The 18,360-nt window shown below is 38.1% G+C and overlaps 1 protein-coding gene across 1 annotated transcript; it reads left to right on the top strand.

Moving 5' to 3' along the window:
- Positions 1-1,640: 1,640 nt before the first annotated feature.
- LOC133458626 (sentrin-specific protease 5-like) lies at positions 1,641-11,805 on the top strand. Its single transcript, XM_061738747.1, has 10 exons — positions 1,641-1,723; positions 4,110-5,798; positions 6,651-6,756; positions 7,330-7,477; positions 7,686-7,733; positions 7,851-7,928; positions 8,560-8,697; positions 9,868-9,951; positions 10,547-10,597; positions 10,838-11,805. Exons 2-10 carry the CDS (start codon positions 4,364-4,366, stop codon positions 10,946-10,948), a joined length of 2,199 nt encoding a protein of 732 aa, XP_061594731.1. The 5' UTR covers positions 1,641-1,723; positions 4,110-4,363; the 3' UTR covers positions 10,949-11,805.
- Positions 11,806-18,360: the final 6,555 nt, after the last annotated feature.

Genomic DNA, 18,360 nt, shown 5'->3' with positions numbered 1-18,360 from the left:
AAAGCCAATAAAAATAGACGGAAACTTAAAAATGACAGTTTATTTTAGGGGGAATAGTCAGATCTAATGCAGTCTTAGGCGTGGTGTAGTTATGTATGGTTTGATATCAATAACCTATCATTAAATCTAACTAAAACTAAGTTCATAATTTTTGGCACTAGAAAAAAAAAATCAAATAATTAAGATTAAAGCTGCAAGCAGTGATGAACGGGCCCTCGCACCCTTGTGCACGTTCAGGTGTGCTGCAGTGGAAGCGCTTGTATGACTTGCATGTAGATTCTTCAGGGCTGGACATTTAGCGGATGATACCACCACTCTGTATATCAAACCATTCAAAAGTTATGGCAGAAAGTAGGAACTATCAGATACGGACCAATCAGATGAAGGGGCGGGGCTAATTTGCAGCAATTATGTTCAAGGACTCAAAACTGTGAGATGACACCACCCACGAGTCTTTATGTCAAACCATTCAAAAGTTATTGCAGAAAATCGGAACTATCACATATCGACCAATCAGAAGAAGGGGCGGGGCTAATTTGCACCAACTAAGGTGAAGGAGTCAAAACAGAGTCTGATGACACCACCCACTACTCTATGTCATACCATTTAAAAGTTATGGCAGAAAATAGGATCTATCAAATATCGACCAATCAATGACATGAATTGCATTACACTTTGTGAACATTATACGATAAAGAGAAAAAAAACCAATTCTATCGCTTTATTTGATATTCATTCAGTCATTCGCCTTTATCTATGGAACAGTCTGAGTAAGGAGCTGAAACAATGTCCAACCATCTACAGGTTCAAAAGCAAATACAAAGAAAAGATTTTTGCCAAATACAGAAGAAATATGGAAGAGGAGACATGAGGTAGTGATTGTGTGAGGATTCAACATAATGTACGTATATAAAATGTACAATAATGATTATATTGATAATATGTGTATATATGTATATGTATATGTATATATATATATATTTATATATATATATTATACTTAATGAAGTTGATATTGACCTACTTTTAATAAAAGACGCCATAATGACAAAGCACCACTTTCCACCAAGATTTCCTTATTTGAATATTATATTAAGCATTGAGCACAAGCATTTCAGTTAGCCAGTTTGATGTTATAAATAAGCAACTAAAATATTAACCATAAGCTCCTTTATTAATGAAACATCTGTGCTTTATATCAGCAAAACAAAACAATCACATGATGAAATTATAGGAGGCTTAGAAGTTCCATCTGAAATGCAAAGTCCTCACTTATTCAAATGAAAAAAATGTCAGGCCAATCCTAGAAGCCTAATGATGTCAAAAAGTCCTCTGTACAACGGAGGTTAATAATAATGTGACAAACATTAACACTGTGCAACACTGGCAAAAAATCTGAAAAAAAAAAAAAAGATTTTTTTTTTTTTTTCAACAAACAACCCCTTTTTTGAAATATGACCAGGGGCCACATAAAAGCTCCTGGCGGGCCGCCAATTGAATATCCCTGGTTTAGGGAGTAAAACAGTAAAATTGTTTCTCTACAAAGGTAGAAAACCATTAGGTCACATTTTTGGAGGAAGCAGCAGCAGAAATCATAAATCAGCAGCACGGCGGATTTAACTGAAGTGGGCGCGGAGCGATGACGTGTCCGAGAAGCGACGGCCGCTTGTCTTGTTGTTTCTTCAAATCGTGGCCAGACGAAACTGTTAATTTCACACACAAGGTGCCGTATAACCATGTTTCCTTTCACTTTTTCCCGGATATTTGGCTCATTTGCATCCATCAGTCCTCCATTACGAGCTTGCAGTTCTGGTTTTGTTTGCAGACGCCTTGAAGCGGCTGTGAAAATGGAGGAAATCGCTGCTTTGTGTGTGTGTGTTAGCTCGGCCAGCTAGCCCACAGACATTACTAACTAGTCCTAAACTTATCCTCCTGTCTTATTGGACTGAGCTGGTCTATTAGCGTGGAGGTTATGGTTATATCTCCCTTTAAGCATGGATGTGCTTCATCTTGTCCGACGACAAATATCAGTTTATCTCCAGGAGTTTTAATTAACTTCATTACTTTATTGATTGTGTGAGTTTTAGATTTCACTGAAATCTGGTTGAGATTTAAAAAATGTAAAATAATAAAAGTCTAAAAACTGGTGAACATTTGTTGCTACCCAGCTACCGGTTTTTACGACATATTTAGTCGTTGATTGAAGGAAAATCCCGCACTTTTCATTATGTTTGTCTGCTAGTTGCTTGTTAAATCAGAAAATATTCTTTTATCTGAATAATCTAAATAAAGAATAATATGACTAATATGTAAATTTGCTTCAGAGCTTTTGCTCATGTAAAAAGATAAAAGATAGAAAGCACTTAATTAGTGCATTTGAGACTTTGCAACTACCTCCATGTCATTGATGCTGAAGAAAATCACTGAAATGTTTTCAGTTAAATATTACATGTAAAATGCTATTATAAAAATAGCTGCTGTCACTAACCTCAGTTATGTTTTTATGCAGTTTAAGACATAATAAAGCAAGGTAAGTTTATTTGTATAGCACAATTAAACACAAGGTAATTCAAAGTGCTTTACATCAACATTAAAAGCAGCAAGACACAATTAAACAGCAACAAGTAAATTAAAATAAATACAATACAATACAATGAAATAAAATACAATAAATAACAAATAAAATGATAGGAAAAGAGGTAAAATAATAAAAAGCACAAATTGTTAAAAGGTAAGGGCAGTAGAGTGAAGCATAATAAACAGGATATTCATGTATAAAAAGTAACCCTAGATAATGGTACTAAAGTAATTAAATACTGTAACTATTAATGTTTGACCAATCAAAATTAAAACCTGACCTGTGATTGTTTGTAAGACAAATAGAAAATTTGCTTCAGAGCTTTTGCTCATGTAAAAAGATAAAAGATAGAAAGCACTTAATTAGTGCATTTCAGACTTTGCAACTACCTCCATGTCATTGATGCTGAAATGTTTTCAGTTAAATATTAAATGTAAAATGCTATTATAAAAATAGCTGCTGTCACTAACCTCAGTTATGTTTTTATGCAGTTTAAGACATAATAAGACAAGGTAAGTTTATTTATATAGCACAATTCAACACAAGGTAATTCAAAGTGCTTTACATCAACATTAAAAGCAGCAAGACACAATTAAATAGTAAATAACAAATAAAATGAAATAAAATGATAAGAAAAGAGGTCAAATAATAAAAAGCACAAGTTGGCACAAGTAAGGGTAGTAGAGTACAGCAGGTACATCTCATTCTTAAAATAGCAAGAATTACGTTTCTATACGGTCAAAACGTCCAAATACAGTATTACAAAAGTACCGGTAATCTGTAGCAATTCGTACGGTGAATTAAATCAATTTGACAATTTGCAATGATAAGAATGATCTTGTCCCCAAAGCTTCATGTTCACTTTTAATATTAACCAATGACCACTGAACCACCACTGACCAATGAAGCAGCTTATATATAAATGGAAAAATGTATTCATGCATTTATTTTCTGTAGGTTGATTATTGCAATGGCATTAAAAGCATTAAACATTAAAAGCAGCAAGACACAATTAAACAGCAACAAGTAAATTAAAAAGGGAGATAAAAATAATAATACAATGCAATAAAATACAATAAATAACAAATAAAATGGTAGGAAAAGAGGTAAAATAATAAAAAGCACAAATTGTTAAAAAGAGAGTGCAGCATAATAAACAGGATGTCCATGTATAAAAAGTAACACTAGATAATAGCAATAAAGTAATTAAATACTTTAACTATTAATGTTTGACCAATCAAAATTAAAACCTGACCTGTGATTGTTTGTAAGACAAATAGATATCTGTCAGGAAAGGTCCTGGACCTTGATTTTATCATGTTTTCTTCCCCCAAAATGTTTGATATCTGTAGTTAACGTAACCCAGTTAAGACTTTATTATTATAAAATGTGATTCTTTTTAAATGACTTGTTGAGAGCCCATATTTGCTTTGTTGATACATGTTGCCATTGTGTGAAGCCTAACTGCAACCCCAGTAACTTTGCCTCCCCTTTTCTTCTCTTCTCATGTTTTCTCATTTCCTCTGGTTAGGAGAACATGGTACTGCTGTGAACACTTGCCATGTCCATGTGCACTATCCTCAAGAACTTCTGTGATGGAAGAGGCTTAAGAAGAGCTGCTTTTCTACACAGCAGAAGTTTTTTGCAAGACGATAACAACAGTGAGGATACAAATTAAGAAGAATACTCAAGAATACTTGTTTAGCAGCAACCCAAAAGGGAAGAGAGGACAGCACTTTATTGAGGGGTGTTGGGGATGGGGTTGAAGAGCCAAAGTAGGACGTCATGGTTCACAGCGACTCTGCTTCCCCAATGAAAACGACAGCTTCACTCTCACCTCACTTAACTATTGCTGCCACAGCACATCCTTTAGTGCCTCCCTCGGGAGGCTCGACGGATCAGGACCAAAAGCAGACCCCCACAGAACCGGCCATCAAGGACCTTACGTCAGATTCTGCCCAGCCCTCTACTCCAGATCCTGCTGATGCACAACCACCTGCTAAAAATACAACAAAAACATTAAGTACTAGCTCAAGCCCATCATTCAGGCACACTACAGAGCCCTCAACTCCTGAACAGGGCCCGATCAATGGCCGTACATCAGGAAGGAAGAGGACTCCTAAGTCCTGTGACTGTTGTGGCCCCAACAGTGCGGGGCACAATGTCGGAACCCAGGGGAAAGGGAGGGGGAGACGAAGAGGGAGGGGGACTGATGGCGATCTTGGAGACATCCCGAAGAAAAGAGGGGGGAAGTTGACACATATAAGAAACTTTGAACTGACAAAGAACAAAGTAGACGAATCTGAGGATGGGGATGACACACAACAGAAGGTCCAGTGTGTAGCAACAGCTGATACTCAGTCACAAAGCCCCGTCTCAGTCATCTCACAGGATGGACCATTAAAAATCTGTATTGCTCCACAGAAAAGGGAGGATGCTTCGGTTGAACACTCAGGGGTTGTTGGTGCGGTAGAGAAAGGAGGTGTGGATAGAAGGGACCTGGACACCATAACAGTATGCAGCGGGGCTGTGGCGGTGAGAGGTAGAGGGAGAGGAATGATAAAAGCCGCCTTTCCATCAAAAACTGAATTTAACGTTGAAATAAACAGTGGAAATAAAGGAGACGTTATCAGTTCAAGAACGGGTGCCTTAACTCGCCCAGCACAGAAAATAAAGGAAAACCGAGATTCACAGTTGCACCATGGAGACCAAAAAGAGCCCGGCTCAGTTGAATGTCTGTTTGGAAATGGAGACACAGTAAACCTATCTGACACTGAAGTAGAGATGGTGGACAGTATCATCGTGAGTGAATCTGAAGATGGAATACTGTCCATCTCACTGATGAAACATCCTGCTTCGTCATTACGACCTTCCAAGGACGTTGACTCTGTAATGCTGGTGGACCAAATTTCTGATGGAACAGACCAAGGTGCTTCCCCCGTAACACCGTCCAATGAAAGCATCACCTCGCCAGACTGTGACCAAAAATCCTCATCCATGGAAGTGGAAACTTGCCCCCCAGCTACCGTATCCCCCCCAGATCATGGTCCTATAACTGTTAGCAGTATAAATGACTGTTGGGCATTAACAGATCACAAAATCTACTGTCAACCTGGCACATGGGCAAAAGATGAGATGGAAGAAAGTTTGATGAAAAAACGGATGGATATAGATGCACGGAAAGAAGCAAGCCTGGATCAGCTTGCTGATACTGTCCACGGTAAGATGTGTTGTGGAATGCAAGTAAATGAGGCTAGTTAATGTTTGATGTTTTGACATGCAAAAAGAGTTAACCATTTCAGTTATCAGCACTTTCTGTGACTTCACATTCATGACCTAGTTCATGCAGCATTAATAGACACAGGCTGGATCTAAATCAGTTTATACATCATTAAACACTGCAAGCCTTAAAGTTTGCCTTGAGGGGTAAGATCAAGTTTAATGTCTTGCCAAAAACCAAGTTGTACACTTGGATCACGTTTGGTTTGGATGGCATCATATATTTGCATCATTTTAGTAAGCGTATGTAAAAACACATTTGTTTCTGCCCAGAGTTGCATTGATTTTTTTTTTTTTTTTTTTTTTTTTTTCCTCTCTCACCACCTTCTTTGTTGTGGTTCAAAATTCAAAGCCCTCAGGGGCCCCCCTTCTGGCTCAGGGCCCCAAGAATTTGCCTGGTATGGCTCTTAGCAAGTGGTGCCTCTGATTATGCTGGCAGTGTCCATGCATTCGTTTTTTCAGTCATTCATATGGTGATTTTTGATCAGTCCTTGTTTACCAAGAATCTGACACTGGTTAACAAGAAATCTGCAGGAATCATGAGGCGAACAACGTTTTCTTTTAATAGAATAGATGTTTTTGATTGCACCGCTGGTGTTATCAGATTAACTCTGACTACAGCTTTGCAGGAAGGCAAAAAGAAGAGTTTGTATATTGTTGGACTTAAATTCTTTAAACTCACACAGACACAAATAAAAGCTGTGCACAAGTCTGTATTTGGTACAGTTTACAAATCTGTTATTTTCAGCATTTAACAAAAGTCTTTAATTTATCGTGGTTCTCTCTGTTTTAGAGTTTCTTGAGGACTTCTATCTGAAATATGGCAGCTTCATTCCTCTCAGTGAAACTGATGTTCTGGAACACCTGAAGAAGAAAGGCAACACTGATTTCTGCAACAGGTCAGCACACATACAGACGCACACGCACACCTACTCTTTGTAAATTATATTCAATGAAAAACTTGTATAGAAAATGAGGAGTGTTCAAGTCTTTCTTTCTTTTTTTTTTTTTTTTAAGAATCAAGCAGCAGAAAAAGCTGAAACATGCCCGTTTGTGTTTATTTGCTTTGCTTCACACATCTTGCAGTATAACGAGTGCTTTTGCAGACATCGTGATATCAGTCCATCAGTGCCAGATTTAAATATTGTGCAGTTTGGGAACTGTTAAAATGGATCTCTAGCTCTGCTGAAGATGTCAATAATTAAATATTGCTATTATGAGCTGAGCACATTTATTCTTGGAACAAAGACGTTTTGGGTGGTTTTTTTTGCACGCAGATAATTTTTTTTTTTTAAATCAGATCAGCCACGTTTCATGTTATTTTAATGTTGCCACTGTATTTACATGGATCAGTTTTGAAGTAGAAATGTCTTTTATTTAGTTGAATGTGATTAAATTACACTGAACTGACAATGTTTATATGTTAAGATGTGGCTGCATTCTTCCTCTCCATGTGTCTGTTTCATAAATAGTGGCCTGGACATCAAAGGGGAGATGAGTCGCTACCGGGCGGGGCTGGCCTCTGTTCCCATCGCCGGCTTCATGGTCATGTATAACAAACACACGCTGAGCCTGGAGGATCTCTGCACATTAGAGGAGCAGAACTGGCTCAATGACCAGGTAAAGACCAGGCAAAGCTTTCTCACGACCATCACATTTTCTCTCACGGTCCAGTCTGCATAAAAGAAAGTATTTTTTTCCTTTCATTGCACTTAATTATACCGTATAATCCATTTTATGTATGACAATTTGACTGGGGAAGATTACACAGTCTGAATGGTTTCCTAACTACTTGAACTGCTCTGCTTTGTTCTTTTTTCAATTTCAGATTATCAACATGTATGGAGAACTCATTATGGATGCAACAGAGCACAAGGTAAAATACAGCTGAGAGTTTATGTTCTCTCATAATGGATAGTGTGGACTTTCCAAAGAATATATACAAATTTTAAAGACTTTTTGGGTGTGTAATTAGTTTGGATCTTTCTCCTAGGTTCATTTTTTCAACAGCTTTTTCCACAAGCAGCTGGTTGCCAAAGGTTATGATGGTGTGAAGAGATGGACTAAAAAAGTAAGGAGGCAGTTTAGTCCTTGTTGCTCATAGCTGCAGCTGGATATGACTTTCTGGAGTCAGAACTTTAATTTACAGGATTGTGAAGGTTTTCATTTTGTCTCTTATGTTAGCAAATGAAAAAGGTGCACGTCATCAGCTTCATGCCAGGTGAACTTTCTGTGTTGTCACAGATGAATATGTTTTGTAAGCATTCCAAATGGCTTACGGGTCTGGAAACTTGCCAAACAAGTCACATGTAATTACAGCTGTCATGTCTTTAGTCTTTGAATGGTGTGAACCATGAATTAAGAAAAACTATTCATGGCTTTACAAAAGCATTTCTGTCTAAAAAGACTGATGTGAAGCTGGATCTTCACACCTGTTGGTGACAACAGCCTAAATTCGCCGCACAAACAGCACACAGTGAAAACCAGTTGTTTAAAAACTGCTCAGTAAGTCTTTAGCCACTGTTTTCAAACATTTTGCTGCAAGATTTAACAAGAAAAAAAGTTTTTTTTTAAATATTTTTCAGTTCCTTGCTATTCATCAGGTGATTAATGCTTAAAAGTCTGGCTTCGATATTGTGCACGTAGTATTTTATCTACATGTGTTCATTTGTGGCGTGTTTTTATTTATTTTTTTCTTTCAGGTTGACTTGTTCTCCAAGTGGTTGTTGTTAATTCCAATCCATTTAGAAATCCACTGGTCACTTGTCACAGTCACCATGGCAACCAAAACCATCAGCTACTATGACAGCCAAGGCATTGTCTTCAGACATACCACAGATGTGAGTACCTGGATTAGTGTCAATAGGTGCAGTTCAATTTTAATAAAATGTATTAAACCAAAAGAGAAAAGAATGTATTCAAATATACATACATATATTAACAATACGTATAAAAATGATACAATATTGTGCAAAAGTCTTAGCCAGGTGTGAAGAAATGCAATCAAGTGAAACATGTTTAAAAGGATACAAATAACTGGTTCCTCCTTTTTAGTTCATTACTTTATTTCATACAAAGTGGAGGTAAAAAAAAAAGAAAAATGAAATCAAACTCAAATCAGTATTTGGAGTGACGCCCTTTGCTGTCAAAACGACATCCAGTTTTCTAGGAGCACTTGCTGGAAGTTTTTGAAGGAACTCAGCAGGTAAGTTATTCCAAACATCATGAACAACTAACCACAGAACATCCGTGCATGGAAGTTGCCTCAGATCCTTATGTCTCCTGTAACCCCTGATAGACTCCGTTGTACGAATGTATTGATAAGACCAGAGCCGTCTAGGGGAAACAAAATAAGGGGAACTTCTGCGATATGTCGCAAAACGTTAACAAGATATCGCGTGTTGCCCCAAACACCTGTAGCGTATCACTGCCCTTTTGAACGGGAAGCTGATACGCTCTGCTCCGCAGTCATGGAGGACCTTGAAGGTTTTGAAGCAAGAAAGAAGCCAACCCTACCAGCCACACTTGAGAAGTCCTTGCGACGAGCAAGTTCCCTATCCCCCCTAAAGATGTCACTCTGACGTCAAGCACTGATTTAATGTCTTTTATATTTGAGGGCAAGATGAAAGTTGCCCGCATGCGGATGCAGATGGGCCTCAGTGTTGTAGCAAGAGACCAAATCCATTTGAGTCTGACTCAGAAACCTTTGAAAAATGTTTTGCAATATCACACAAAAGTTTCCTTATTTATTTCTTGTCCCCTTAAGGGCTCCGTAGATAAGTAATTTCACACCAAGGCACGCAGTTTCCTGGTTAGAGTTTGTTTGTAGTCACCAGAATATGAGTGCTTCAGTGCTTGTATAATCCACACCGAGCTCTGTAATCCAAACTGAAATGGAAACCTTTTTAAACAGTCAAAGAACTTCATGTTCCTCATCGCTCTGCGGTGGAAAGTGGAAGAATGACAATGTCATGCGTTGTAACGTAACTGTTGTATGTTGTTTCTCTCAGAACATCATGAAATATCTGCAGTCTGAAGCCAGAGAGAAGAAGCAGGCAGCTTTCCAGAAAGGCTGGAAGATTACCATCATTAAGGTGACCCTGAGCCTGAGCTGTGTTTATCGTGCCGCGTTCATCTGTCAGATTTAGATAATAGTTTTTGCTCTTTCTGTTCTTAGCAGGAACTATTTTTCTCCTTTATATGAAACTTTCTGGATCTTTTGTCCTTTTTTTTTTTTTTTTTTCTTTTTTGTTAACCATTTTTATTTATTTATTTATTGGCTTTGTCTCGAACACAACAAAACCCAATCAAATTAAAAGCATCAGAATAAAAAAAAAATAAAAGCAAAACAATTTAACAGTCTCATTCAAAAGTAAAACACAAATCAAAACAATGTGTTCGAGAGGGAACAGGAGGAAGCAGAACGCTTATTTAGTCCTGTCCCTTCCTCACAACATCATATATAAACCATAAAAATTAAATAAAGTCAAAAGAAAAAAAATAAAAATAAAAATAAACTAAAAACTAAAAACCAGAAACAAGACCTGAGCTACTGTCTCTTTTTTCACACTGCAAAGTCAAATAAACAGCTCAGTGACATTCATGTAAATGGTTTTGTACTATACGTTTAGTCTCGAAAGTTAACTGTCATCTGGATCCTTGTTTGACTCGGGCGTCTTGACTCCGCAGGGTATTCCTCAGCAGAAAAATGACAGCGACTGTGGAGTTTTTGTCCTTGAGGTGAGCCATCGTTTCCCCGTGTCCTTTCCCTGTTTCAGTCTTATTGGTCCTGTTTCCTAGCGATAACGTAAACAACATAAATCCCAGTCCGTTTCCCGCCTCTGGTTTCGACATTGTTTTAATTGTTTGGCCTCAATGGAAGCATGAAAAAGGTTTCTGTCAACATCCTTTTTTCTTTGTTGTAACATGGCAGTGGTGGGTTGATTTACATCGCCGTCTGTCTTTCTTTCTCTCCGTCAGTACTGCCGTCGTCTCTCGGTGAAGCAGCCTCTGCTGTTCAGCCAGGACGACATGCCTCACATTCGAAAGAGAATCTACAAGGAGCTGTGTGACTGTCATCTCAACAACTGAATAACGGTTGCCTTTGTTCACCGTCTGTTTGCCAGTTGATGCGGGTGTCGGAGGTTTTTTTTTAGTTTTTTTTTTTTTTTTTTAGCTAATAGTTGGTTAAACCCTAAGCTAAACCAACTTGACCATCTGTATCCCGGGGAGTGCTTGCCTCTCCACCCTTCTTTCACTGATAGCAGAGAACTCATGACTACGATACCAGTCTGGTACTATATCAGATCTTTACTTGCAATCTTGCAAAGAACTACTGAAGTGGCCCCCTACTGACCCCAGAAAATGACGGTCCCGAGGTCCCCTCCAAGGATTGCACACCTGCAAACTTCAAGTTGTTTTCTGCTTTCTCCAGTTGCCCCAGCCCGCCAGGATTTTCTATGAAATAATGAACAATGACGCGATTGAGGTGACCTGTTATATGGACCCGTATCAGTTGGGTGGATCTCTCTTCCCAGATGGAGTGGCCTTACCTCCTACATGGCCATTTTAAACGGAAAGACTTTTTAACAGCTCTTTTTATGCTGGACCCAAGCCGTTGTATAAATACAGTTATTATGCATGTTTTATAACATGTTTATAAAGCTAGCATAGGTGATAAAGTGGACCAGCAGTTCACTTAAAACTTGAAGGCCTGCGTTGAGTTTGTGCTTTTTGGACTTTAGACATTTGCACAATAAGAGGCCTATCCGTTGAAGTCTATCGAAGAATATTAACTGAATGTTAAAATTGTATTTTTTTTTCTTCCCACCGTACAGGCTAACAGCTTCCAACCAGGATTATGTTTTTTAACGGCATAGTTTTTGGTTAAAGTGTCTGATTTGACACCATGCTGCACTCAGATTTTTAATAAAATTCCAGTATCATGATCAATACAGTTTCCAGTTTTATGAACACTTATTTTTTTTTTTGCCTTTTGCTGTGAGTACATCCTTATGTTAAAGATTTTAAGAAGCATTTTCTAGCCTTTTTGTGGAAAAAAATAAAGTGAAATATGTTACGAGATTCTTGTCTTACCAGTTGAGTCCGTAAGCATTTCAAGTTCATTTGTCCGTTTCGTGTTAAACATTACAGCTGCTGGAATCAGGACCACTGTATGTGAGGTCTGCTCCAAAGGTTCTCTCCAACTTTGCATTGTGCTTTGTTTGGATGCATTAAGATTTAAGACGGATGTGGAGAGGTGAGGTTAGAGTGGTCTCTTAACGGAGGAGTAAGCGGACCTCGGCCGTTTTGATTGAATCCATCTGTCCAACCTTGATTTTGTTGTGTTCAGTTCACAGTATATGTATTTATAGATTGTATTGTACCTTTTACTGGCCTACTACTGTGTGTGCTTGCTTTGGTTAATAACCACAGTGGTTTTTGAACTGTTTTTATAGCTGTTATTAAAAAGCCAATACTGCTGGGACATTGGTTGTAACGTTTCTTGCCGTTTTTAGTTTTGAACAAGTGTATCACAAGTGTTCAAGTAAAAACATTGAAGAACCGTGTTACAAAGCAACCGTTCAAAGATCATTACATTCCCTCTTTGGGAGGTAGTTTACAAAAAAAAGAAAAACAAAAGGAGACTTATCTACATGAAACCAGGTTGAACGTAATCTGTTAAGAAGAATAGAAGAACCTTTCAGAAGAAAGTGTGCAAAGTTTGTAAGAAGTCGAACTCCATGAGTGACGTCCGCTTCCTATGTGAACTGTTTCAGTCTTTTCCAGCCATCAGATTTAGAAAGCACTTTTCTGTTTTCAAGATTATGTCAGTGAGGAAAGTCAGAGTTACATTGATGGGAGACAAAAACAGTTGGTTGAAGTTGAAGAGATCTAAAGATGCTCCATCAGTGTGTCCATCCTTGTGCTGAACGTTTAAATGATCTCGTGTCCTTTTTAAGACCGTCTTTGTCCATCAATCCTACCCTTGAGACATTCATCATCTCTGCTGATGAACTACTGTGTTAGTGAATAATAACCAGAAGAGGGAGCCTTATACTAGCAGTTACTATTCGCTTATTCTGTCTAGTTCTCTCATCGCGTTTGCTCGGAGCACTGAGAGAAAAAGTCATTCTTCAAAGTCATGATTAAAATCACAGGCTGGGTAATTACTTTGTCTTTCACGGCTAGTTTATACAAATTATTTGCATTTATGTTCCCTGCAGCAGCGGGGTTTCTGGTTGCTAACTACTACCTGCCACATTTGGGTCCCCCTTTCACATGCATCATGACATTTTTCATTGTTTTATTTTTTCCTACAATGAAATATAGCATTATTATTTAAACAACTCCACCACAGAAAAGGTAAAAAAAGAAAACTATCAAGATGCTGTAGTTTCACAGTGGAAATGCTGTGACCTTCATAAAGTCAAAGTTGAACTGTGTAAAGCAACAGAAAAGAAAATTCCTGCACAAAAACATCAGAGGTGAATAACAGGATACAGAAAAAGGTTATTTAAGATAACTGCAGAGGTGGTTTAACAAAATGTTGGACTATGGGGTAATTATTTTTTTCACACACTCCTTCTCTACTTTACCTCAGTTTTGTTACATATGTAATGACCCGGTGTAATACAATATTTATTGCTTTTGATCCGAATTTATATCTACCTGATTTTGGGACCTAAAAAGTCCGAATGGATGGGGATCGGTTTTCTCTTTCATCCGTCAGTATCTAGCAGCCATGATGGGAGTTGGCCAAATCCTCTAAAACCCACGGAAATGAGCTTCAGCGCTTCCCAAAAAGAAAATATGCCATGTCTTGTGGCTGCAACTTTCATATCAAATTTCAATTATTTTTATAGGGCAATCCGAGCAAAAGCACCCGTCTTTTGACCTTTCCTCATGGCCAAGGTTTTACAATGGATGCTCCTCCTGACTCGGAGGACTCTGGACCAGAGTTGTTGGAGAAATGGAGGCAAACTGGGGCTCAGTGCCCTCTGATCAATACAAGGACCTTCTGGTTGAAGGCTTTGAATTAATTTGTGTAGTTTCTATATCTTGAAAATCTATATTTGTGAATCCAGATTAGTGTGGTTTCCTTTTTTTTAAAGTTCTCTCCTCACCCTCATTGCAACATATAAATTACCAATTCTAATTCTAATAATTATTCTTGCCATTATCATGATATATTGTTTCATAGTGTATTATTATATTAAGTTATGAAATCTCATGGGATGTTAAACTATAGTATTATTATAATGTTATATATTATAGTATGGTGATATCATTTTGTTATATGTTATAATATTATAAAAATTATGTTATATTAGGATATTACTATATTATTATGCTATATTTATATTATATCGTGCTACACCACTCTATATGATAATTATTTATTTGTTAACTTATTTATTCTTGAATTAATATTCTTAATATATTTATTTACTTTCTTCATATTTCACTAATCTTTCAGTAATCTATGCAACTTTCAGTAATCTATACAAAACAAACTAAGTCAAAGTCGAGGAAATCGCACAGGAAGCGATTTATTTCCTCTTTCTCCTCTTCTTAAGAATTTGAGAGTACCCCAGTAATATAGAGAGCGATATCTCCCAGGTGAATGCTTAAATCTCTGGCATGTTTTAATATTCAAGATGCAGCAAGATTTTTCTCTGGAAGTTATGATGTTTGGGTGGGGGGACCCCAAATTCAGTGTGTTTGAAGCAATCCATGCAATAATTACTGAGATTCCTCATTGTTGGCCAAAGTTGTGGATTGGCAGACTAAAATAAATAGCACTCGCAGGAGAAAAGAAAATTTACAGGATTTTCAACCATTTGAGTTCTTGCATTACAGTTTTTCTCTATTGCCAAAACACAAAACCCAGTACTCTAAACCAAATGACCAGTTGCCTAAACACATTTAGTAAAACTACCCCCCTTTTGCCACAACCACAAACACAATTCACCTGTAGACACTTTTCACAAAACCCATCCCCTTTTTCTCAAAACTCTAAACACATTTTGCCGTGCTAAAACACATTTTGCATATAACTCTGCTCCAATATCCATTGTGAAGCTCATGTGATGCAAAATGCTACCCACAATCAGCAAAACTTGAACACAATGAACATACCTGGTGTCAATCAGTAAACACAACTACTCATAATTGAAAACACCTATTGCAAATGATGTGACCACACCTATATAAGTCAGTGCAGTTTGCTGAAGCCTCAAAAACAAAAATAAATGATCAAGACAGGAGAAGAGGAGTTCGTGTCAGATGTGTTTGGCATTTGAGAAGGAAATACCATTTAGTGAAGAGTTAACACTGTTTTGAGGGTAGAGTGTGCTTTTGCAAGAGAAGTGTAGGATTTTGCATTTTGTGTGTGAGTTTTGTAATTTGTGTTTAGAGTTTTGAGAAAGTGAGGTAGTCTATCAGGAAATGTGTTTAAACAATTGTGAAAAACTGTAACATCAATCAGCAATTCATTAGTGTATGTCTGCCACCCTACTCTCCGTTCCTAAACCCAATAGAGGAGTTCTTCTCATCATGGCGGTGGAAGGTCTATGACCGCCAACCTTACACCAGAGAGAACCTTCTCAGGGCTATGGACCTGGCCTGTGATGATGTGGCTGTGGAGACGTTCCAAGGCTGGGTGCGGCATGCCAGGGCATTCTTCCCACGTTGTTTGGCTATGGACAATATTGCCTGTGACGTTGATGAGGTCCTGTGGCCCGACCCAGCCCGACGTGATGACGCCCCATGATTTCGGTGTCAACATACAACATACTGTGTCAATTTTCAAACGTACTGTTATAAAAGAAATACCACCCTGAACATTGTGTTCTCAATTGTTACTGTACTGTATCTATTGTGTGTAATGGATCCTCTATGGAGTTTACGGTACTAATTTTTTCATTGAGTTGTGATATTACTGCATTTTCTGCATTATGTAACTATTCCCATGAAATGCACAAATCTATAGTAAATGCCCAAAACATATTTGAGAATAAATAAGGGTTGCTCAAATGCATCCTGGCAGTTGTGAAACTGTAAAAAGAACAGTCTCACACTGTGAACATTGTGTTTTAAATTTTTTTGGTAATGTGGTTAATGATGCTCAGTAGTGTTTACATTTTCACAGGCCTTGAGTGGTATTTTGGTGTCAGAGTTTGCTTTTGAGCATATGAGCAACTGTTTTGGTGTGATGGGTTGGTTTTTGTGAATATGAGCAACTGTTTTGGTGTGATGGTTTGGTTTTTGAGCATATGAGCATCTGTTTTGGTGTGATGGGTTGGTTTTTGAGCATATGAGCATCTGTTTTGGTGTGATGGGTTGGTTTTTGAGCATATGAGCATCTGTTTTGGTGTGATGGGTTGGTTTTGAAAAGAAACTGTGAGGTTTAGTGTACGTAGCTTTAGAAAAGTGTTTTGTGTTTAGAGTTTTGTGAAAAGTGAGGGCAGTATCGTGAAATGTGTTTAAGCAATAGTGAAAAACTGTAATGGGGAGGTTGGCTCTCGTATTGTCAGACAGACTGGAGAAACGTAATGTGGCCGCCATCTTATTTTCCCATAGTTCAGACAAGTTGAGTGCTGCTGAGCGCTGCTCCGCCTCATTAATGTGGGAAACTAAACAGGCTGAACTGGTCAGAGGCAGAGATACCTGTCCTCCCTCTGGGAGAGTCGGGTAAAGGCTGGTTGGGATGAGAGTGACATCATCTAAGTGGACTCACTCCTTTCTTTTCATTTAGTGTTAGGACATGTGATTCCCTGACAGGCTAAAAGTGCATGACGTGAAATATACAAATAGTCAAATATTCAGCAGATTCATGTCAAAATGAAGGGGCTTTTGGTGAAATATAAGACAGATGATGGAGAGCTTTAAAACCATTTATTCAGTGCAGCACTGTAAAAGGCCAAATGTTACTATTATCTATATTGAAGACATTTCAAAGAGAATAATGAGAAACTTTTGGAGGTAGTGACACTTCATCCTGTTGCCTCCAGTAAATAAAAGTGGTGATTTAAAGCCCTTTAGACACACAGGGAAGTTGGATAGAAGCAAACTGCAGCCTGCAAAGTGTTTTAACCTGAAAGGTTACAAGGTCATAATGAATTAGTTTATCCGAAAATAAAGAAAGAAGGTTTCATTATTCATTTCTCAAAATGTATTATTCACACTGACATGAATCTTAGTCATATTACATGTTTTAAATGTTGCAGGACTGTAAGTTTTCATACCTCGGTATCTTATTTACAGGAGAGTGAGAAGGTTTTATGAAACAGTGACGTATTTGCAGGAAGATGCAGAAAGAACAACAATGAATTCAATTTAATTCTCTTCGTGTCGAGCACTTTAGCCAACTGCATGTTTAGATAAAAGTGAGCTGAACAGAATCCAGAGAGATGCGATGTGAGGGGAAGAGAGGCGGGATAACGCTTAACACATGGCAAGTTGCACGACAGGCTGAACTGAGGATGGAGAGAGATTGGTGAAACAAATCAGTCCAGGGTGGCTACAAACGAGGAGAGGGTGAGGACAAGATGGGCCGAGGACTTTGAATAAACTGATGAATGAAGAAAATAAGGGTGAAAAGTGAGAGAGAGGGTGGAAGGTGCAGCGCTTGCAAACCAGGAAGTCTCTAGGACCACAAGGTTGGAGAAAGAGCAGCTTCTTGGAAGATGAAGACTCCTGGTGACACATGGGGGTGGTTACAATAAAAGCATGAATTCCAGGGTAAAAAAACCCAAAATAAAACAAAACAAAGTCTTATAGCGGACATCTAGCAGCTGCCTCAAACTTAAACCCTCCAGGACCTTTATTTCATTAGCACTATTAGGAAAAGCAGCCATATACTTTGTTGCATCTCAGATTATTATGGATGATTTGAGAATTAATCTTTTTACTTTACTTAAAAGTTAACCTTGCCCTGCTTTCTGATTTTTGTTGTCATAATTAAAATAAATTTAAAAAAAGAAAAGAAAAAGGATGCGTCAGTTCACTTGTACCGGTAGTTAAACTATCCTACGTCACTATTCACTAAAACTATGTGTCCGTGTGAAAAAAGTCAGCTATAATTAGATAAGAAACAGAGGAGGATTGACTGGAGGAGAAGGGCCTGATGAAAGAGGGATCTGTTTCAAAGATTTCAAGGAGGTCAAAAAGCGTAGGATAAATCTAAGAATAGGGGCGAAGAGAAAAGTTTGCTTCTCAAAAGGAGAAAGATATGGGTAAGAAATGAAGCGCAGGAGCTGGATTAAAGGATGAAAGACACGCACTGGAGCTTCGGCAGATCTGAGAGGGGTCAGGATGGATGGAGCAGTCCCAGACACAACTGTTCGGCATGTTCAGTAGAGATAATTATACCCGTGTCAGTGCCTAAGTGTACTGTATGTTTCGATCCTGTTCAGGGTCTGAAGTACGAGATGACTCTTAACAGTCGTCGTTAAAGCTGCAGACCAGAAAGAATATACCTGCGTGAAGCAAAGTTACAG

Source organism: Cololabis saira, chromosome 13 (assembly GCF_033807715.1).
Source record: "Cololabis saira isolate AMF1-May2022 chromosome 13, fColSai1.1, whole genome shotgun sequence".
NCBI lineage: Eukaryota > Metazoa > Chordata > Actinopteri > Beloniformes > Belonidae > Cololabis > Cololabis saira.
The sequence above is the reverse complement of the archived record's forward strand: the minus strand, read 5'-3'. Positions and strand labels throughout refer to the sequence as shown.